General features: G+C 46.2%; 1 protein-coding gene across 2 annotated transcripts in view; it reads right to left on the bottom strand.

Moving 5' to 3' along the window:
* Positions 1-3,681: 3,681 nt before the first annotated feature.
* The window catches only part of CLIC4 (chloride intracellular channel 4), a 74,665-nt gene continuing 55,971 nt past the window's right edge, over positions 3,682-22,375 (bottom strand). For both annotated transcript variants that reach the window (XM_051988218.1, XM_051988219.1), the window contains exons 3-6: positions 20,815-20,940; positions 12,405-12,511; positions 7,986-8,167; positions 3,682-6,948 (exon numbers count right to left, since the gene is read on the bottom strand). In XM_051988218.1, the coding sequence (XP_051844178.1) occupies positions 6,784-6,948; positions 7,986-8,167; positions 12,405-12,511; positions 20,815-20,940 (580 nt within the window). In that variant the 3' untranslated portion in view covers positions 3,682-6,783. The remainder of the gene's footprint in view (positions 6,949-7,985; positions 8,168-12,404; positions 12,512-20,814; positions 20,941-22,375) is intronic.

Genomic DNA, 22,375 nt, shown 5'->3' on the forward strand with positions numbered 1-22,375 from the left:
TCCTAAAACTTTCATTGGACAATCATTCCCTCAAGCTATCGTCTCCTTTTCACAACCAAATTCCTGGAAAATTCCTTCCACTCTCCTTCCTTTCTCAACTCTTAATCCTCCTTTTAACTCTGTGATCTAGTTTCCAAACTCAAAACAACTAAAAACACTCTCTTCAAAGTGACCAATGACCTCTTAATTGCCAAATCTAAAGGCCTGTTCTCAGTCCCCATTCTGGACTTCATCTCCACTGAAGGTCATTTCTTCTCTGAGTTTTCATGACCTTGTTCTCTTGGGTCTCCTGCCCTGCTGTTCTTTTCATTTTCAGTTACTGGACCATTAGCCAAGTCCCACTTACTGCAATGTCCCCCAAATTCTGACATTCTCTTCTCTTTACATGCTTTCTCTCTGTTGTTACCGATGGGTTTAATTATGATCTTTACGGAGAACACTTCCCAAATGAGTTAGAAATGAATAAAACATTTGTTAAGCTCTTATTAGGTTACAAAAGAAGCAGCGGGGTGGTGCAATGGCCCCTCCACCACTATCAAAGAAAAACAAAATTCTTATAACAAAATAGTGGCAGGTCAAACAATTTCTGCATGCCTCATATCCAAAAAGTATGTCTTAATCTGGACCCTAAATACATCACCTGGCAGGTAAGTAGCAGGAGATACTCTGAGGTCTCTAGCAGAGCAAGTTTGGGCATTGCAGTCATCAAACTTAAGATTTTTAATTGTTGGTCTTTATAAGATTGCTACCCCCCCAAAAAAAAATAAAATAAGATTTCTACACTGCTGTCACCGCCCCACTCATCTCTGGATTAGTCAATACAAATTTTCCCAGGTTTCTCTGAAACCGTCTCCTTAATTTCTTTCTGTAAAATAGCATCCTATTATATTCATTTGTTATAACTTGTTCAACTATTCCCCCAAAGCTGCTTTGATCTCTGAGATAGAGACCTACTAGTGATTTCTCTGGTTCAAAAAGTATACTGTTGTGAACCTTTCTGAGCGGTTACAAATTGCTTTCCAGAATGATTGGAATAATTTACAACTCCACGAATGAATCTGTATGCATGATATCCCTCCAGCACCGATCATTTTTCTTTTCTGTAAACTTTGCTAATTTACTGGGTGTGAAGAACTTCTGTTGTTTTCATTTGCATTTATCTAATTATTTGTCATTTGGACTTTTTTTATATGGCTATTGATAGCTTGGATTTCTTCCTCTTGAAGCTGCCTATTTGTAATCTCTATCAGTTGAAGAATGACATTTTATTATTCTTAGACTTAGGTCAGTTACCTATATATCTTTTTGGTTTTTTTAGTTTTAGGTTTTGTACATTTACAAAGTACTTTTATTTTTTGTATCTTTTACTCTTACATTTCCTGTAATTTAATGAAGTACAGAAAAGATTGACATTTTTTAATCAAGTGAAAGTATGACATCCATCCATAAAAGTGAATAGCTACCTATATATCTTGAAACGAGACTTATCAAAGAAATACCCCTTCCCCTAGTTATCTGCTTCCTTTCTAACTTTAGCTGCATTGGTTTTGTGTAAAACTTTTTTTATTGCATGTCATTATTTGATGATATTGCATATCTTCAAAATTGCCCATTTTTAAACTGCACATATTTAGATTGCTTGCTGTCTTGAGGAGTAAAAGAGGAAGAAAAATTTGGGATATGTTTTTTAAAATGTATATTGAAAACTATCTTTACATGTATTCGGAAAAATAAAATACTACTTAAAGTTTAAGAAAAAAATTGCCCATTTTATTTTCTATAATCCTCTCCGCTCTTTATTTGGTCTTCTATCTGTAAATCTGAAAGATATTCTCTTTTTTCTTTCTCTATTACATCAGACTTTACATTTAAGTCATGCATCCAATTGGAATTTAAATTGGTATATACAATGTGTGATCTTATACCTAGTTTCTGCCTATTTTTCATTTTTTCCAGCAGTTTTTTTAAATCAATTACTGAATCCTTACTTCAATAGCTTATCAAACACTCGTGTTCATTTGATTCTGTATACTGTATATCTCATCAGTTCCACCCAAGGATCTATTTTTTAGCCAGATTCAAATCCTTTTTGATGATTACTGTTTTGTAGTTTACTTTGAAATCTAGTCATAAGTCTGTGATTGGAGATGTAGTGGATAGGGCACAGAGCCTGGGACTGGAAAAAAATGAACTGAAATCTCAAATACTGACCAGCTGTGTGACCCTGGACAAATTACTTGTCTGCCTCTTGTTTGCTCATCCGTAAAGTTGGGATAATATTCTTCTCCCTGTTATAGGAACTGCTTCTCTAAATGTGTGTTGGAGGCCAGTGGTCACAACAGGGAAGAAAACCAGCACTCCAAGCACAGAACTTTCCAACGTTCTAAAATATACTGAAGGACATTCTTTACGACCAACGGGCTTCAGGCAGGTTAGCGAGAAGGACGTTCCAAGTCTTTAGGTTTCTTCTCACAGCAGGCTTCCTCCCACTTTCCCGATGTGATGCTGAATCCGCTCCGGGGGATGCAGCCCCCATGCCAGCTTCCCAATTCCCTTTTTCTTATAGGAAAGACCTCTGATGGACATCAGTGATGTTCCTTTCCCATAACAGTGATAGTGGGGAAGCAAGGTCTTATCTGTACCTACGGATTGGCAACTTTGAGGATTATAATTAGAAGGATGTAGAAAAGGAAGCAGGAGGAGTCCAGCTCTCCCCATGGAGGACTACAAATTGATTGTGTGCATTCTTGGGGCCTTAGCTGGATTCTGAAAATAATTATCAGTAAATTTCCTACAGTGAGACTCATCCCTCCACAGTGAGAGTTCTAAGTTCCTTAGATAAGGGTGCAGGAAATTCAACATTAGAAGGGGAAAAAAGCATCATCCAGTTTACGCGTGGTCTGGATTTCTGACTTCAACATTCACTCATGGACTCAGCTAGCAGTTCCAAACCCCGCTGCTTCTGCTCTGACCGCCATCCGTGGCATCTCGGACCCCCTCCTGGAATTGCCTCCGGCTCCAAGAAGTGGCCTTTAGACCTTCTCTTGCCAGAACCAAGCTTTTGCCTCACTTCCTGGGAACCGGCCTGCACTGACCCCCACCCCCCAGCCCCTTTGGCTTCCTTCCCCCACAAGAATGAAAGTTTCCGGAGGGCAGGGACTGTCTTGATTTCTTGTCCTCGTGCCCCCAGCACTTGGTCCATCTACTGCCTCGGGCATAGCAAGTGCTTACTTAGGTGCTCCCGGTATCAGATTCTTTTCTGGGTCCCTCACATTCTATGCCCGGTGCTCTGCATCTGAGAGAGACAATCACTGAGGGCTGGAGCAGCTCCCAATACACTTCCCCTAAGGGAAAGCCTTTCCTATACCAAAGTGTCATGTTTTTGTACCAATGATGCTCATTTATGGGTTTATTCCAACATGTCGGCCGTCCCAACTGGAAAATGCCATTTCTTGCTATGTGAAATGTCACAGTACCTGGAGGGATCCTCAACCAATACCTGGTTGGTCCCATTATTTCATAGAAGCACAGAGAGGTGACTTTATTCCGTTAGTGACAAATCGGGTCCCTAAATTGATTGGATTCTAATTTCACAGTTGTTCTGATCAGAAAATGACATCTTGAAAGATTCAAATGTTTTTGAGGATTTTGTTCTCTAGCCACAGGGGAGAAAAAAAAGTCTTGTTTGGTAGTGAAAATATAATTTTTATTTTATTTTTTTAAACAATAGCTGCCAGCAGTATACTGGTATATCTGTAAAAGAAGTTCCAGAAAGAAAGGAAGACAAGAGGCTTACTACAATACATTTTTCATTGAACTGTTCAAGTAATTCTGCAGAAAATATTCCAATTCTGTCCAATGCTATGGCTTCAGGGGCTGAGACCATTTCCATGGCAAAAATATAAACCTGGTGGCAGGAACCTCACTCGGCCCCAAAGGGGCTGACTCGTGTGACAAAGCATGACAAACTTGCTTGTCTTTGAATTCAATGCTGAGTATAAATAGTACAAGAAATTGGTTCATTAGCACACTCAAACACAAGATGAGATGGATGTCAAAACAGGTACAAAATAAAATCAATGGCTATTTGTTCTAAATTTTGCCTTTTTTTTTTTTTTTTTGCTCATTTCTAAATGGATGTTAGCTACGTGGAAATAAAAACAATCCAACAACTCCCTATAGCTCTGGTGCAACTTCCCAATGTGGGGAAGAAAGGAGCCCTGAGCAGGACCCCCTTCTCTGCAGGGAGCGCAGGGCCTGTGTTCCTCCAGCACCACCGTGCCCCCCTGGTGGTCCAAAGATGGGCTGGACATATGGCTGAAGGGCAGCAGTTAAGGATAACAGCCCTTTAATTTTCTCTTTGTTTCTTTGAATTCATTTAGCCTGGTCTCAAAGATCCTTACTACTTAATGTCCTTAATTAGACAAAGAGCTAAAAGTGATGAAACCTATGCTCTTACGTAGAGAAATCTGGACTCAACTTATACCAAATTAGGGAAGTTCTCTGAAGAAGGGAGGGCAAGAGGTGCTGACAAAGACTGGGAGGGGCCATTTAATACAGGGAATGGGGCAGGGGGCTGGGGGCTGTCTCTTCCCAGCAGTACCCTCTCTCTCACTGTCTGTGTTTTCTCATCCTGTTTGCAGAAGTGACCCTGGGAGACCCAAATCTAGGCCAGTTCTCCACCACACTTCTCTGGGGCCACAGGCAAGAGACAGGCTGCCTGCATCTGCTGTGGCTCAGGGACCAATTTACCAAAGTATCGTCAAAGGATTCACAGCTTCTGGCCAAGGCAACTCAGGGAACCACCTCTCTCCCTTCCATCAGCTCTCAGTCTGGCTAAAGAGAACATGGACTCCTCCTCTTCCCACGTTTCCTCCACCCACTACGACTCACAGAAATGCCATAACTTAAAGGAGAGGGTAAGGGAGGGTGATGGTGTCCAGGTAGAGATGCATCCCTCTGACCAAGGGAACAAGGGAAGGACAGGGGTCTCCTAAGTCCTCAAGAACTGATCTGCAGTTTTTTCCTTTTGGAGCTGAAAAAGTCTCCATGCAAAGTATTTGAGACAAGGGTTAAAAACAAAAACCTAAAAAAAAAAATTTGCCAACATTTGATCTACAATGGGGCCGATAATAAAGGCAAGACCAAGGCATCTTCCTAAGCCAAATGGACACAAAACAGACCTTTTGTAGCTGTTACTCTCCTGCGCTGAGTTAACTTTAGGTAAAGTAGAACACACACACAAAATAAAAAAGGCAGGATACTTTAAAGAGTCGGGCTGTTTCCACAAAGCCAATGCTCATGAAATGTTAGCATATAAAAGCATTCCCATTTTAAGCAGTAGGTTCAAAAAGTCTCACAATATAGCTTAGGAGAAATAGCACTTCAGTTCTATAAAAGATAAAAAGCTGTTACCAAATCACTATGACCATAATCATATTCTCTGGAGCAGCACTCCTGCCAGCTTCTATAAATGCTACAAAGGCTCCCTGCTCAGCCCCTTGCTTTTCATCCCTCAGGAGAACGGGACTGACCCTGACGTAGAAGACCTCTCGGGGACGGGGTGGGGATTTCTATGGTGGTGCTATTTTCACTGTGGCTGCGGTGAGACAATTCACGGAAGGGCCGTGATCTCCCGACTATCCAGCTGCGCTCACGCCCAGACACTGACTGAGGCCACAGGGATGTCCCTGAGGGGGGACGAGGACCCTCTCCTATCAAGGGCTCAGCCTGGGCCCAGCTGGGCAGGTCTGGACTTCGGGTAAGGTCCCTTTGAGGCACAAACCCAGCCAAGCCGGGCCTTTCCTTGGGGCCCCCCGAGCTTTCTCACGTCGCTGATCTCTGCGCTTCTATCACTACTCACAGGATCTACCTCCCAGTCACCGAGTCTAGGCCACTAGGGAACTTACTTGCAGAAAACTTCACAAAAGACCCAAAAAGAGCAAAGGTTCTTTGCCACTTCAAAGTAAGTCTACTTCCATCCAACCAAACTGGAGAACTCGGGGCTGTTTCCAAATCAATGGCGTCAGGCTCTCTTGCTGGGACAAAAACTGCCCAGTGGGATCCAGCTCGAAGGCCGGGCCCAGGCGCCCCTCCCACCGGGGCACAGCGAGCCCCACCAGCTCTCCCTACAAACCCTCTGTACGGAGAGTAACAACGGGAATAAAGAAACAAATGCTGTGGGGGAGAAGGGGAGAGAGGATTTCTCTGTGCACCGAGACTGGGAAGAGCTGGAAAAGGGAGCGAGCCGTTCCGCAGCCCTGCAGGGAGCCTCCTCGGGAACCGCTGGCGGCAGGGGCTCCTTCTGCAGCCCTGCCTACAATCAGAAAGCCCACATCCACAAATACACACAAATACATATATCACACAGCGGGGTCAGAGTCTGCGGCTGACTCGTGAAGTTCCCAGAGCCACTTTAAGGTAACGGTCAGTCAATTCTTTGTAACTATGGCCAGCAGGGAACAGACAAAACAGAGAGTGCCCTGAAAGGTGATAAATACCTATGAACACACTGTTGTGCTGGAGCGTCCCCAAACGCAACAGACTGGAGGGGTCAGGGGGAAATGGGGCTCAAAAAACACACCAAAAAAGACCACTGCAACACTTGGTAGGAGTGTATATTTTTGATAGCTACTGTACCTAGTCTATCCTTTATCCTAATTTTGAGTAACTGCACATTCATGCAAAGTAGGACTTCTACATGAGAGGAAGAGGAGCGGTATTCTGTTAAGAAGCGTGTTCGGTTAGGGGGCAGGCGGCGGGCCCGCCCTCCCGGAGGCTGCTTTACTTAGTTAGTCTCTTGGCTACGTCGCTGTAGGCGATCTCCACCTCCTTGTCGCTGGGACAGGTGTTGGTGAACTCATCCCGGCTGTAGGCGTTGGTCAGGTAGCGCCAGATGCCAGTCATGGTCTTGGGGATGAGGAAGTTGCGGTACTTCTTGGCCACCACCTAAAACACACAGACACGGAGGGCCGGAGTCAGCGATTCTCTGCGTCCTGCCGAGCAGACCGTGCGAGCCCCCTCCGGCGGCACGGGGGGCCCGGCCGGTCCGACTTCCAGAGGGGGGCGAGCACCGGGGGAGCCGAGGGGCTGCCCACCCACGGGGAAGGGCTTTTCCAACCACAGCCTGTTTCTGGGAGTGTCACAAGCCCCAAAGACAAGCCCCTCCATACCCCAATGCTAATTCGGAGGAGCCGGGATTCTGCTCGGGGAAACGAGGTTCCTTCGGGGTCCGCAGGAGCCCCACAGAGTTATGTATAAACACAACAGGGGAAGTGGAGCAAAGGAGCAGGAAAGGAAAAGGCGGATTTGGATAGTTCCTGTTTCACAGCTTTCCCCGTGCAGAACCCAAATGTGTTCCCACAGGCCATGGGGACTCCACGCGAGGAACTAACAGTGGGTCCCCAAAGCACTGAGCCGAGAAGTGCCGGACCGGGGGGCCCGGGAGCAGCGCCACCGTCTCTGACCCCTTCGTGAGCAGGGGAGCACTGGGGGCAGCCCGTGGCGGGGCCTCGGCCCCTCAGAGCATGGACGCCTCCCCTGGTTCTCCACTGAATGTCTGCACAAAGCCAGGAAGTCTCTCTGTGGCCTCCTGCCTGAGGGACAGCCCAGCTCCTCCTGGAGGGCCTCATGGGGGAGGGGAGGCAAGACCCTCGTGGGGGGAGGGGAGGCAAGACCCTCATGGGGGGAGGGGAGGCAAGACCCTCATGGGGGGAGGGGAGGCAAGACCCTCATGGGGGGAGGGGAGGCAAGACCCTCACTGCTCCCAGACTCAGAGGCCCCGGGGTCTGTGGCTCAGCTCCCTCATCTATGAAGTGGCCGGCACAGCAGCTGGCCTTCCGTGGGCCACCTCTCGGGCCTTTTAGCCCATCGTGAGGTTCTTCTTACTACTGACTCAGAGCCGCTGGCCTCTGCCTCCCCGTGGCGCTGCCGGGGACAGTGTCTGACGGAGGGAGGAGCATCAGGGCCCCATGAAACAGGCTCACCTTGACGATGTGCAGCTTGGGCAGCAGGTTGCAGTCGGCCAGCGTCATCTCGTTGCCATCCAGGAACTTGCGGGTGGAGAACTTGACATCCTCCATGCTGTTCTCATCGATCTCATCGGGGAGGGGAGAGTTCAGGTAGTCATCCAGTTTCTGCAGGGTTTTCAACAGACCCCGTTCCAAAGCTGCGCGAGAAAAGGGACGGCCTGTTACTGGGGGCCCGGCCTGTTACTGGGGGCCCGGCCTGTTACTGGGGGCCCGGCCCGTTACTGGGGGCCCGGCCTGTTACTGGGGGCCCGGCCTGTTACTGGGGGCCCGGCGGGCGTGGGCCGCCTCTCTGTAGGCAGACGCCTGACGCCCCTGGTGCCCGGCCTGGGTGGGGGACAAGTGGCGCCTAAAAGCCCTGGCGCTCCCTCACGCCCTGCCCGCCTTCTTCCTCATCTCTGCTTCATGTTCTTCCAAATTAGTGACGTCATCAAAAACCATTTTAAAAATGCACGACATTAAATACAAAGAAGCCAAAGAAGCGACGCAAAAATCAAAGAGCAGAACCGCGGGGGGGCTGGAGGCAGAGGGCCCGCGGAGGGAGACCCGAGGTCCATCTGGCCTCAGTTTGCTCACCTGCAGAATGGGCTGGGGAGGAAAGGGCCAGCTGCTGCAGCACCTCTGCCAGAAAACCCCAAAGGGGTCCCGGAGGGTGGGAGGGCTGACAGGCGGCCCCCAGGGGCCGGAAGGGCCCGCAGACGCAGCCCCGAGGGCCTGGCTCGGCTCGGGCCGCAGCAGTCGCCAGCCCGGGAGCTGCCTCGCTCTCCAACAGCATCAGCGCTGCGCCAAAGCCCTCCCAGCACGAGTTGGGAGCCCCCGTGTTTAACAGGGGAGGGAGCCGGGGCTTGCCTTGGGACACCCGGGGGGGGGGGGGCCCTTAGAAGGGAAGGGACGCAGCACAGCCGTCAGGCCCCCAGCCCAGCCCCCGCCCCCGCCCCAGGCCCCCGCCCCAAGGAGCCCAAGGCCAGAAGCGGAGGCCGAGCCAAGGCAGGCTCCCCCTTCTTCCTGCAGACACTAAAACTCCACGGCAGCAGGGGGCACCAGAGATCACCGAATAGCCGCACGAAGGCAGCCAGCTCTTCCCAGCCCCGCAGCCGGCGCCCGGGGCAGCCCCTCCTCTCCCAGCACTGGGGGCTGTCCCGACCCCCCGGGAGGGGGAGCCCGGCCCGGAGAGCAAGGGCAGGAGGAGGCTGCTCGGGAGAGCCGGCGGCCCCGCCCCGGACAAGGCTGCCTGACGTGCAGGGGCTCGGCCCCGGGGGTGCGGGGGTCCCTGAGCAAGCGGCTCCCGCGTGGCCGGGGGATTTCTGAAGCGCATCCCCCTTTGACTTGGGGCCTCCCCCTTCCCGAAGGCCAAAAGCTCGGCCCGAGGGGACAGGCAGCATGGCCTCCCTCGGACCTCCCCCTGCTCCGGCCAGGGCTTTTCCCACCTGCAGCCTCCTTCACCCCAGAAACTTCTATGTGACCCCGGGCACGTGGGCGCCTGAGACGGGAAATTAAACCCCGACTGAGGAGAAACCAAGTTCGCAGCCCCCGGAGGGCCCACAGCGGTCACGAGCCCTGCGGAAGAAGCTGGGTCTCCAGGAGCGCCGGCTGCAGAGGGGCGCCGGCCTGCCCGGGGAGGATGCCCCACAGCAGGAAGATGACAGGCTCAGCCCCCACCCCATCCCCATTTTGTAACTATTTGTTAAAGATGCACCTTCCACCAGACTCCTCCCCTTCCTTGGTCTACCTGAGGTAGTGGGAGGGGTCGTGTTTACAGATTTTGGTACCTGGGCACCGGTTTTTGTCACTGCTGAGGCTGGAGCCCATGGCCTGGACACCTCGGAGCTTGGGGCAGGCAGGGCGGAATCTCTGAGAGAGGCCCTACCCCAAGCCCACCCTGCCCACCCTCTGCTTCCCTCAAAAAGGCCTTCCGTCCTCCCAGCTCTGAAGGTCTCCCCCCCATTCTTCTTTAAACCAACAGAAAATTTCTGCAACATCAATCTTTTGCACAGAAAAAAGAAAAGCTCACAAGGACAAAGTGCATTGTAGTTGATTATCAGAGGAAGTGGCAAGAACACGGATATTTGGGGCAGGAGGAGAGGGGATCCAGCCCTTTACAGGGAGTTCCTCAGAGGCATCCAACCCGCAGCCCACCCACTGGCCCTTCCCAGGCTTCCTGAATCTCCTGGGCTCAGGAGCAGGATTTGAACCCAGGAGGGAAGACCTCTCCCAGGTTACTGAGTAGGCTACGAAAGCAAGGCACAGACAAGGCTTCCTTCCTTCATCATCTGTCTCAGCAGAACACCTCGAGGCTCCACAGGGCCCAGGACCTCCTTCCCACTGTGCCTGGCGCGGGGAATGCTCTGGGAGTCCCTGGATTGCCCAGCTTAGGAAAGGATTTTAATTGCATTTCAGAGAAGGGAGGCTTTCGAACAAAAGTCCACGAGGGAGACCCCGCTACACTCCACAGAGTCCAAAGATTGTTTTCTGAATTCTCCCTGCAGTTAACAGGTCCCTGTGGTGGGAGGTTACTTAGCAACTGTGTGCTCTTATTTACTAATAGGTAATTTAATAGTAAGGTCTCAGAATCCTGCACTGGGCAGCCCATTGTGCCGGTTCTTCTTGCCCGTCGTGGCAGCCTGAGGCCGGCCAAGGTGGGCTATCTGCTCTAGGCAGCCGCACATTAATAAGGGGCAGGGGTGACGAGTACTGCAGAGAGCATAGTCACGTGAGTCACTTCCTCCCCTCCTTGCCCCAAAGACACACAAAAAGGCAATTATTTCTAAAGCGGGGAAAAGGTTTTCTTCTTAAGTATCAGATGAAATCCAACCACCCTTTAAACCATAAACACCACTTTAAGATTCCAGTAGGGAAAGTAGTTAAAATGTTAAAGAAAAAAAAAAAAAAAGGAAGGCTAAACAGTTGAAAATTTGAACAATAATGAATAGAATCATAGAATTTTTAACTGGAGGGGCCTCCTCTTCTTCCACATAAGGAAACTGAGGTCCCATGTATATGGTCCCAAAGCCCTAGTCAGTGACTGTTGGGAATGAAAACCAGGCTCCCTGCCTTGGAAAGAAAAGAAAAGGGATCAGAGGAGATGACTGAGGCAGACACTACAGGGAAAACCCGCTCGGGGTCTCCCGCTGGGTCTCTGTGGGGGCCTGACATCATGGCAGCACGGTGGGGGAGGCCCAGGGCGCGGGACCTGACTCGTCAGCGCACAAACCGTCACCAGAGATGCCAAAGTTAGTCAACAAATGACTCAAACCAGAACTTGCTGTTAGAGCAAATCAGGCTGGCCACTTTTAATTGCAGGAAAACATTTCATGAAATAGACTTTTTAAAACCAAGATAAAAAAAGGCTGAGCTTCAATCCCCAAATGGAGAAGTCCTGAAATGAACGAACACTACTTAATAATCAAGACAAGAACTGCCCGGCTCTCCACAGAGACTGGCAGGAGGCAGGGCCGAGTGTCCGTTAAGAACCAGCCCCTCACTCCTTGGGGGCCGCCCCTGTCCCCTCTCTTCAGCATCCCCTGATACAGTTATGGGAAAAGCCAGAAGCTTGTGTGGGGACGGCCCTATTTAGCGCATCCTCTGGATGGAGCCGAGTGCTCGTGGTTGAAGACGGAAAGAGGTGATTTGAGTCTGTCCTGGCCAACAATAATGAATCCCAAGCCAGGGTCCGCAAAATAAGAGGAGGTGGTAAAATCATGAAAGTGAGATTTGAGAAACAATGTACTGAAATGGAGCTTAGCCTTTCAGGTCCCAGGATTTAGAGCTGGAAGGGAACTCACAGATCAGCCTGAGGGCCCTCACAGATCACCAGTCTAAAGGCTCACAGATCAGTCCGAGGGTCCTCACAAGGCCTTGTAGATCAGCCGATCTGAGGGTCTTCTCCGATCACGGGTCTGAGGGTCCTCACAGATCAGCAGATCTGACTCGCTCATTTCAGAGGGAGAAAGGAGGCTGGAGGAGCTGGGGAGGCACCCAAAGCCCTGCCCCTGGCACATCTCTTTGACCAAGGTCCCCTGGACATGTTTTTAAGCTTTGCCCTAACACTGCTCCCACGGAACTAGACCACAAGCTAAGAAGAGTGCTTACACTTTTTAAATACAACCTAATTTATGAACTCTTCGTTCTAGAAGGGAGCCCTATAGGACTTGGGGCAGCTGGTTCCCGGGCTGATATGTTACCATCACATCCCAAATTCTCCACACTGGCTTTCCCTTTAGAGAAGCTTCTAATTAAAAACTCATCAATGGTTCATGGAAATAAAAGGGCGCACAGCTATATTGACAATCATTTTAAGAGTTTTTAGTAAGCCATAAGACACTATGGATTCAAAGTGCAATCATCACCACCATTGTCAAAATAACTAGTATATTTTACCTTCATTAGCTTCTGGCCTTGAATTCTTAATATATGCAGAAAATTTGGCAAAGATGTCCATTCCAGCAGTGTTTGACTCTGGGTGCTTTGGGGAAAGTTTTAAGTATCTGCATGGGGAGAAAAAAAAACATTTTGGTTTATGCCATTTCCAAAGACTCTTGGACACTATTTCAGGTAACAAGAAATTTAATTTACAAACACATCCCATGCTTTCTCATCTATGGGTCCTTATTCACTCAATCTATCCTTTAAAATATAATTCAAATACCCCCCTCACCTTGAAGCTTTTCCCAATTCCTCTCTCTATTTGAAAGTGACTTCGTTAGATTTTTGTAAATTCTGAACTTAAAAACTTTTTAAAAAAATTTCTATCTAGAAAAACACAAGAGATTATATGTTAAAGTATAAATTTTCTTTCATGTTGCTTCCTTTTTTAAAAAGCATGTATAATTAATTCCACATGTAACTTTCAAAACTGCCTTCCCTTGCTGTACAGTGGACAGAGCATGAGGCCTGCAGTCTGGAGGCCCTGACCTCAGACAGGCCTTAAGCAGTTAACTAGAACCAGGGTGCTAGCCACTGTTGGCCAACATCAGGGGAGCTCGCATCACTGGTAATAAAGACATCCCACTCCTCAGCGGTACCCCCAGAATCCCGAGGAGATTATGAAGCCTCGCTAGGGGTAGAGTGAACTCAGGTCAGCCTCACTATACTAAAACTAAGGGGGAACTTTGCTAACAATTACAGGCAACTGTCCACAGGTGGGAAAAGTGAACCTGACAGCTCCAATTAAATGTGAATTACGACCACCAGAGTAAGAAGGGTCCCTACTACTGTGGATAAAGTAGGTGAGGACAAAGAATACTAAGAGTTGTAAAGGGCCTTAGATAAATCCAATTCCATAATTAAAAAACAAACAAACAAATAATGAAAGCCCCAGACAAAGGCTTCTCTTCACCTTAGAACTTGGGCATAAGTTCTCTGATCAATGTGAAATGGGCTGTCGTCAATTTATGGGGTGCCACAGGAACAAGGCAAAGTAGTGAGTAGAAAGTGAGGGTGCAAAGCAATAAACTGGGGAAACATTCTTACATTCAAAGGATCTGATAAAGGCCTCATTTCTAAAATATATAGAGAACTGACTCGAATTAGTAAGAATACAAGCCATTCTCCAACTGATAAATGGTCAAAGGATATGAACAATTTTCAGATGAAGAAATGGAAACTATTTATACTCATATGAAAAGGTGCCCAATCACTATTGACCAAAGAAATGCAAATTAAGACAACTCTGAGATACCACTACAAACCTTTCAGATTGGCTAAGATGACAGAAAATGATAATGCAGAATGTTGGAGGGGATGTGGAAAAACTGGGACCCTGATACATTGTTGGTGGAGTTGTGAACGAATCCAACCATTCTGGAGAGAGATTTGGAACTATGCTCAAAAAGTTACCAAACTGTGCATACCCTTTGATCCAGCAGTGTTTCTACTGGGCTTATGTCCCAAAAAGATCTTAAAGGAAGGAAAGGGATCCACATGTGCAAAAATGTTTGTGGCAGCCTTTTCATAGTGGCCAGAAACTGGAAACTGAGTGGATACCCATTAGTTGGAGAATGGCTGAATAAGTTATGATGTATGAATGTTATGGAATATTATTGTTCTGTAAGGAATGATCAGGAGGATGATTTCAGAGAGGCCTGGAGAGACTTACATGAACTGATGTTAAAAGAAGTGAGTAGAACCAGGAGAACATTATACTCTGCAACAATTAAGTATATGATGATCAATTCTGATGGACATGGCTCTCTTCAACAATGAGAGGATTCAAACCAATTCCAACTGTTCAGTGATGAAGAGAGCCATCTGCACCCTGAGAGAGAACCACGGGAACTGAGTGTGTATCACAACATAGCATTCTCACTCTCTCTGTTGTTGTTTGCTCACATTTTTGTTTTCCTTCTCAGGTTTTTTTTTTCTTTCTAGATCCGATTTTTCTTGTGCAACAAGATAACTGTATGGATATGTATACATATATTGTATTTAACACATATTTAACATATTTAACATGTATTGAACTACCTGCTAGCTAGGGGAAGGGAAAATTTGAAACAGAAAGTTTTACAAGGGTTAATGTTGGAAAAATTACCCATGCAGATGTTTTGTAAATAAAAAGCTATAATAAAATAAATTTAAAAAAAAAAAGAAAGAAAGTGAGGATGTGGCTGGAGAGGAGACAGAAAACAAAGCACCATGTGCCAGGCACCATACTAAGTACTGAATAAGTATTGTGAAGAAATTCCAGATTCTGAAGCAACGTCCTAACTCACAGAACCAACTGCTAATATCAGAATAAAGGCAGACTTCTGGGATGGGGAGCGGGCTTCCTTGCTGTCTAATGTAGAGGGGATTCCTGCTCAGGTGTGGGTTGGGCTAAATAATACTAAACAATATTTCCATAATACTAATTCTATATATAATTCTATAATTCTAATACTAAACAAAACTCCAGTGCTTTCCAACTCAGAGATTCTATAATTCTATGAAATTACAAGTCAGAAAACCCTGTAATTTTTCTTTATTTTAAATTCCTTTAGAGAGTTTCAATCTTCTCTAAAGAAGAGACTTTTATTGTCAGCTCATGCAGCCAATAAGGAACTGATCAATGAGTTAATTCAACAGGCAAATTTTATGCTCTTAGTCTTCCTTTTATGCCCCCAGCCTAAATATGAAGCCCTTACTCTCCTGCCTTCATGCCAAGAAAGGCAGGCAGAGAGGAGGGAAGGAGGAAGCCATTCCCTTAGCCCATGAGATTGTTCTCTCCTTTCCAAGTAAATAGCTGGCTTTCAGTTGAAATGTTTTAATCAATGACCAGACAATGTAGTTACTGACTCGTTCCAAACAGGGAATGGCACAGATGGTGCCAAGGATATAGATGTTTCCACATATGTGTGATTGGCTCCAGCCAAGATTCCACATCACTCCTCCTCCTCTATCCCATCAAACCTTTGCTGTTTAATTTTCTCAAATTCAGAAGAATTAAGAGGGAAAGTCAGCTTGATAATATTACGTGATATTTAATTCAAACATTTATCAAGCACCTCCTATGTGCAATACAATGTGCTCAGTACTGGGAGCGATACAAAAATAAATTATAGATGATCACTGCCCTTCACTGGCTTATAATTAATCATTTAAAATCATTTTAATTAAAAATGGAACATGATAAATACATCAAACAGAGTTATGGAGAGATGGATAGGGACAGGTAATTAATAGATCTTAAATGTTTCTTCCCTTGATTTGTGGAGCTGGCATTTGAGCTAAGCAACAAAGGACGGGCAGGGATTTCAGCAGTGTGCCTCTGTGCCTAGGGCAGCTGTTCCTTTCAAGAAGAGAGAGATGATTCTGGGCAGGGCGGCTTAAGGCCTTCTCTGGAGGACTAGATAAATGTTCCAGGAACACAGGTCTATAGTTGAAAGAGGCCTCTGAGACCAAGTAACAAATCTGACCTGCTCACTTTACAGACCAGTGAACTGAGGCCCAGAGTGGCTAAATAGCTTGCACATTGCCATGTAGGCAGTAAGTAGGAGAGGCAGAATTTGAACCCAAGTTCTCCAACTCTAGAGTTGGTGTTTTTAACTATACAACTCTCCTTTCCTCTGTCGATCATTCCCTAAGGAACAACTCAAAGCAGTTCTGTAAATGAACAGGAGAGGGGTGAGAGAATAAGCTAAAGAATAGAATGACCCTGGTTTTTCAAAAACAATACCCACAGAGCCAAGCTCAAACTCCAACTGCTATTAAGCTGGGAAGGCTCAGTACAGGCACATTAACTGTCCGTAAAACAAGAATCAGCCTATTGGCTTATTATGAACTCATTAGGATTCTATGCTCATAAGAAATGGGGAGGCTGCTGTCTTCATTACTACAAGGAAAATCTGCACCAAGGAAATCATGATTCCTCAGAGGACTGAAACATTTATTCACAGAACTTTAGAACCAAAAGGAACAATAGAGATGACTAAGCCAGAACCCTCACTTTTTTTGGTCTCTTTTTTTTTTAATTAATTTTTTCCAATGAGCACAAATGTATTTTATTTCTTCTTCCCACCTTCCCCTCAAAAAAGAAAAATGACATACAGAATGATATATGTAATATAACAATTATTATTATGTTGCTTATAATAAGCAAAACACATTCTCATATTGGCTATGTCTAAAACAATGTGTTAATCGGCATTCTACCATCTCTGTGTTGGTCATTGTATGGCTCAGAATTCTTCAGTTTTTCAAAATTTCTCACTTTATAACATTGTTGTTAATGTTGTATAAACTGCTCCCTTCAATCTGCATCAGCTCATACAAATCTTCCACAGTTTCTCCAAGACCATCCCCTTCACCATTTTTACAGCACAATCATTTTCCATCAAACTCCTCCATCTGAGAGGTGAGGAGACCGAGACCCTGAGAACAGACATGACTAATCTAAGGAAGCACACCTAGCTAGTAACAGAACCAAGACTAGAACTGAAGTCTTCTAACTCCATTCAGAGTTGCTTAATGTGGGGTCTGTGAATGTTTAAAATAAAGCTGATAAAAAAATTTTAGCTGAATTAGTTTCCTTTTTAATACCATATTTTTTATTTTATGCATTTAAAAACATTCAGTGCTTCAGTGGACTGCCAATGTGCAAAAGGGCAGCTGGTGGTGCGGTGGACAGAGCACCCAGGCCTAGAGTCAGGAAGGCCCAAGTTCAAATATGACCTCAGACACCGGATAGGTGATTCGTAGCATTTCTCATGAGGGAGGGAGGGAGGGAGGAAGCACAGTACAATAAAGGTTCGTACAATTTATTTTTACTACTCTTTACTAATAATTTTTACCGCACGCTGCTTCTTGAAAGTACATTGGCTTAACCTCTTTTTGGACGATGACAAAGTCTAAATGTGTGGGTGCCCAGTAACAAGATGCTGATGGATGATGGGAAATCCCTTGGATGTTCAGGGTGGACGCCACTTTTAGAAGCATGGGGTGTTTGGGGGAGTGTGGGAGACTCGGGGTGAAAAACAGGACAGAAATAGATCTGAACCCGAGGCACTTCCCTCCCCCAAAGTCCACCCCCCCATACCCACCTGAATAGTGGCTGACAGTGTAAACGTTTGTTTAAAAAGGGAAATTTAGGGGCTAGAAGAGTCTATTTGGGTTCCAAGGTCAAGGAAGGATCAGGCCATCAGGGACAAACACAACAAACAACACTGGCTCTGAGCCAGAGGGCTTTACTTGAACGCTGGCTCTGCCACTGAGCTGCGGGATCCTGGGCAAGTTGCTTAACTAACTGAGGTCTCGGTTTCCTCCTCTCTAAGAGGGCACAGAACCCCTTGATCATGGTGGACCATTAATGTTAGCTTGGTGAGCTTCCTTCCTCTTTTCTTCTGCTAAAGGTCCAGGACTGTGAACCAGCATTCCCGGTACTCCAAGGCGCACTGGACAACTCGGCCAGAATTGCTACCGCCCGTGCCCTGCAGCAGACAGCGGGCGTCAGGCGGTCAGCCTCTACCTGTGTGCTCTCTGCGGAAAGACCGGGCGGCCAGTTCTCTCCCTCAACAGCTGGATAACCTCGGTCCCCTTGTCTGTAAGATGATGAGACTTAACTAAGGGACCTCCACAGTCCCTTGCCGGCCATGGCACTCGATGACCCTGCTGAAGAACTCCCCCTTTCTCGGTTTCTCCCCAGAGGGAAGGCGGGGGAGGACGCCTTAAGGTTGGCTTTCCCTCACAGACCCTGCAGAAAAGGCAGCCCCGTCCTTCTGATGGCAGCCTGCCCATTCCCCAGTCTCAAGGTGGAAACAGGACTGCTTTTGCCCCAAGTCCAAGTCTCAGCGTTCTCTCCATTAGCTGGGGGAAGAGAGGAAGTCCTTTCCCCGGGGCAGAGAACTCAACGAACCAAGCGGTCAAGCCTGTCATTATACAGACAGGGAGAAGCGGCTCTTTCACCAAGGGTCGGAATTCGGATCCTTCTAGATTGAGAGAAGGCCTTGACTGGGCCCTTTCACCAGTTTCTTAAATCACTCCAGAGAGGGCAGCTTCCTACACTGACCCTTCCACCTGCTGCTAATCAGCGGTCATGATGGAATAGACAGGAGTTGGGTCAAGTACACGCTTGATAGCATTACATGATTTTCAATTCAAACATTTATCAAGCACTTCCTATGTGCAATACAGCGTGTTCAGTACACTGAGAAATACACTGTCCTTTACTGGCTTATAATTAATCATTTAAAAATCATTTTAATAAAAAAATGAAACATAAATACACTGAACAAATTTATGGAAAGGTGGGTAGGGACACATACTTAATAAATCTTAATAAATGTTTGTCCAATTGATTATGGAGGTGGCATTTTTCATAGCACCATAGGAAATGATGTGAAGAAAAGTTTCAGAGAAACCTGAGAAGATTTGTATGAGCTGAGGCCGAGGGAAGAAAACAGAAATATAGAGAATGATTTATACAATAACAACCTTGTAAATAAAGACAAATAATTTTGAAAGCCTCAGGAACTCTAATCACTGCAATCACCAACTGTGACTCCAGAGGATCAATGTCTGGACAAAGAAGGGATGGACTCGAGGTCCACAATAAAATATGTTTCTGGACAAGGCGAACGCAGGAATTTCTATCTTTCTCTCTTTTTTAAAGTAGCTATAGCTGTAAAAAGGGACACCACCATCCCCCCGTCCCTCAGGTCCTTCTGGATCCTCCCTCCCTCCCCTGCCATAGCTGAGGTCTGCAATATGCCCAGCCTCCTCCCATCTTTCCCACCAGGATACTTGATGTTCCATAAAGAACTGCAGGTCTTTTCTTGGCTGTCTCTCCTGCCTGGAAGCTCTCCCTTCTCTGCTCTAACCCATGACCTCCCTGGCTTCCTTCAGATCCTCACTCGGGTCCTCCCTTCTCCAGGAAGCCTTCCCCAGCCTTCCCCTGGTATATATCTTCTATTTATCTTGCACAGCACTTGCTGTGTCTAGGCTGGCTTCTGTGCTGTCTCCCCTGAGCTCAAGGACCAGCATCTCTTGCCTCTTGTGGTACCTCCAGCACTTAGAGCACAGTGCATGGAAGGCACTTAATAAAATGTTGAGTGATGGGGCTGACTGAAGAAAGAGGAAAGGTGAGTGAACATGTGACAGGGAGAGAAGGTCAGCCCGGCCCTTGATGAGGAGGGAGAAGTCCCAGAGGCTTTAGGGCACTGCCCCTCCTCGGGGCATGCAGCTTGGTGGGATGGGAGAAAATGGACTGTCAAAGAGAAGGACTGTCTGTCACAAACGGGAAAGGGAAGAAGAAAGTAAGAGATGATGTCCAGGGATCCTGAGAGAGAGAGGACCCTTTCCACCAAGTAAGGCGCAAAGTCCTTGCCCTCCTGGGGGCCTGCGGGAGGGCCTCTGCAGCACACTTCCACCCCTGACTTTCTGGGGTCCAAAGGTTCTCCCAGCCCTGACAAGCCAAGCTTTCAGGCCCCTTTAACAGGCTCTGGTCCAAAGTCCCTTTCAGTTCTGAAATTCTATGTTTACGGGATCCTACAACTCCGTCTCTGCCCCTTCTCCCACCCCTCCAGCCTCGGACTTTGCACTGATGCTATTTGTTAGGAGCCCTGATGGAATGATTGTTAGAGCAGGCAGAGCTATTACCTAAATTAAAGTCTGAAATTATCTGCAGATTTAAATTATTCAGCTGAACATTAAGTACTGTATGCTAGGCAAGGGGAAGCCAGAGATAAATAGATCTGGTGTCTACCCCCCAGAGCTTATCATCCAGGAGGGGAAGAGAAGAGCACAGGGCACAGCACACAAACGGGTGCCCACAATAAAGGAGGAGACCACTTCCAGCCAGAGAGACTTATGCAACGAGAACATGGCCTTAGGAAAGGGGCTGAGGCATTTTGTCAAAGTGACTGCTGCTGTTTGACAGACATCAACCAACCACCTGCCCTGCCTGCCTCTGACCCTGCTGGGGCCTTTGGCTAATGGTGCCTGGGCCACAACTGCTGCCTTCCCCTTGGACTCCATTTAACTCATGCTCTTCTCTCAAACCTAGCCGGGCTTCCTTCACCTGCTCTGAAACTGCAGATCCTCCTTTCTCTCCAGTCCAGCCAACCCTTCTTTTTGTGACTCATCCTGCCAAAGTCTGAACTTTAGCTCAAGCAGCCATTCAGTTATATTTAACAGAAAGTAAATACTTTGAGGGGATACTCCTAAAGTATTTGCACATGAATGAGATGTTAAGACCTTTTAATGTATCAGGAGATAGGATTTTCTTTTTCAAAGACCAGTTGTTCCATTTAGTCAGTGAAAAAAAAAAATCAACAGTAGCATTATTTCCATGCATTATTTTTCCTTTGATACTCACTTAGGTGGGCATAAAACTGACTCAAGAAACTCCTCAATCTTGTTCACATCCGTTTTGACTTCATTGTTGAAAGTTATAAATGGTGGGTGAGTCCCTGGAGCCAAGTTCTGCAGGTCTGCAGGTTTCCTAATAAAAAGGAAAAAAAGAAAAAGTGTCAAAATGTAATTACTTCTTCTCTTAGAGAGTGAGAATATTCTCCAGCTCCCCAGAAAAAAAATAAAATTGATTGTTACAGACAATGATAAGATGAAATTTACTTCTTTAATTAAGTGAGTTATCTCTAACTTTACTTGGATTAAAAATAAATTTGCATTACATTGAATAAAGTACATTATGAAGGTGTGATGTTTTTCATTATAATGAATTTTCAGGACTGAATTGATAATCTTAATGAATTTCCCCAAACACACTTTATTGCATAAGTCCCACATTACAAACATTCCAAGTATTTCATCATTCCACCACTAAATCAAGCCAGTACTTCTCTTTTGATAGTCCAATCTAATTAAGAAATGAGAAAACTTGGTGAATTAAGTCCCCTACACAGGCTATGCTGTTCATATGTCTTTTCAAATCAAGCAAATATTTTACAGAAAATTTAATAGGATCCTGTCTTTTTTTAAATTGAAAATTCTATCTTTTCTTTGACTTTCTATTCTCCCTCAACCATGACTTTTTCATTACATACAGGTGGAAATATACATATGTGTATGTAGGGGGGGGGGGAGTAAAGAAGAGCAAGAAATTTAAAATTTTAAAAGATCTTAGAACACAAAATGGTTTAACTGGAGGGGACCTCAGAAAACATCCACTCTATAGTCCCTTGTTTTACAGATTAGGAAACTGAGGCTCATGAAAATTACACGACTTTCCAAAGGCCACAAGTAAGTAACCAGCAGAGGTGATACAGCACATTAAATCTAACACAAAATTATACGAAAATAGGAATGTTTAATTTAGGAAACAGCAATCTACAAGGCATGCTATTTGGGAAACAACATGGAAGAATACTGGATTTGGTCGCTAGGAGCTGTGAGGGGTGGTTTCTTCATTGTTCCAACTTTAGGTTTCTGGGATATAATGAAAGGAGCCCTGGACTTAGAAACCAGAAGGCATGAGGTAAAATGGGATAATACACAATTGGATTTTTGGAAGCAAAGACCCAGGAGCCATTTATTTTTCATCTAAATTATCTCTTTAGAAAGTTTTTTTTGTGGTTCTAGACCCTATAATTCTAGAAAAATGGAAATAATACTTATGTCACTTCCTTTTAGGGGTTGCTGGATCAAAAGACATAAGATCTGGGAAATATTGTGTAATAATAAAGCACCTTATATATATAACAATAATAATATAATAAATGCAATTTATATTTAAGTGGAGGGGGAACTAGAAAACCACAGGCACGCTAAAGAGGAATTGGGGGCATTTGCTTTTTGTTACTCCCTTCCACTTAGCATTGCCACCACCTGCTTTCCCTTCCCTTGGTTACCCAAGAGTGTGAATTCCAGCCCCAGCATCCTGTGCATGTTGCATCCCCACTGGCCCCTCCCCCACGCAC

The sequence above is a fragment of the Antechinus flavipes genome, chromosome 3 (genome assembly GCF_016432865.1).
Source record: "Antechinus flavipes isolate AdamAnt ecotype Samford, QLD, Australia chromosome 3, AdamAnt_v2, whole genome shotgun sequence".
NCBI lineage: Eukaryota > Metazoa > Chordata > Mammalia > Dasyuromorphia > Dasyuridae > Antechinus > Antechinus flavipes.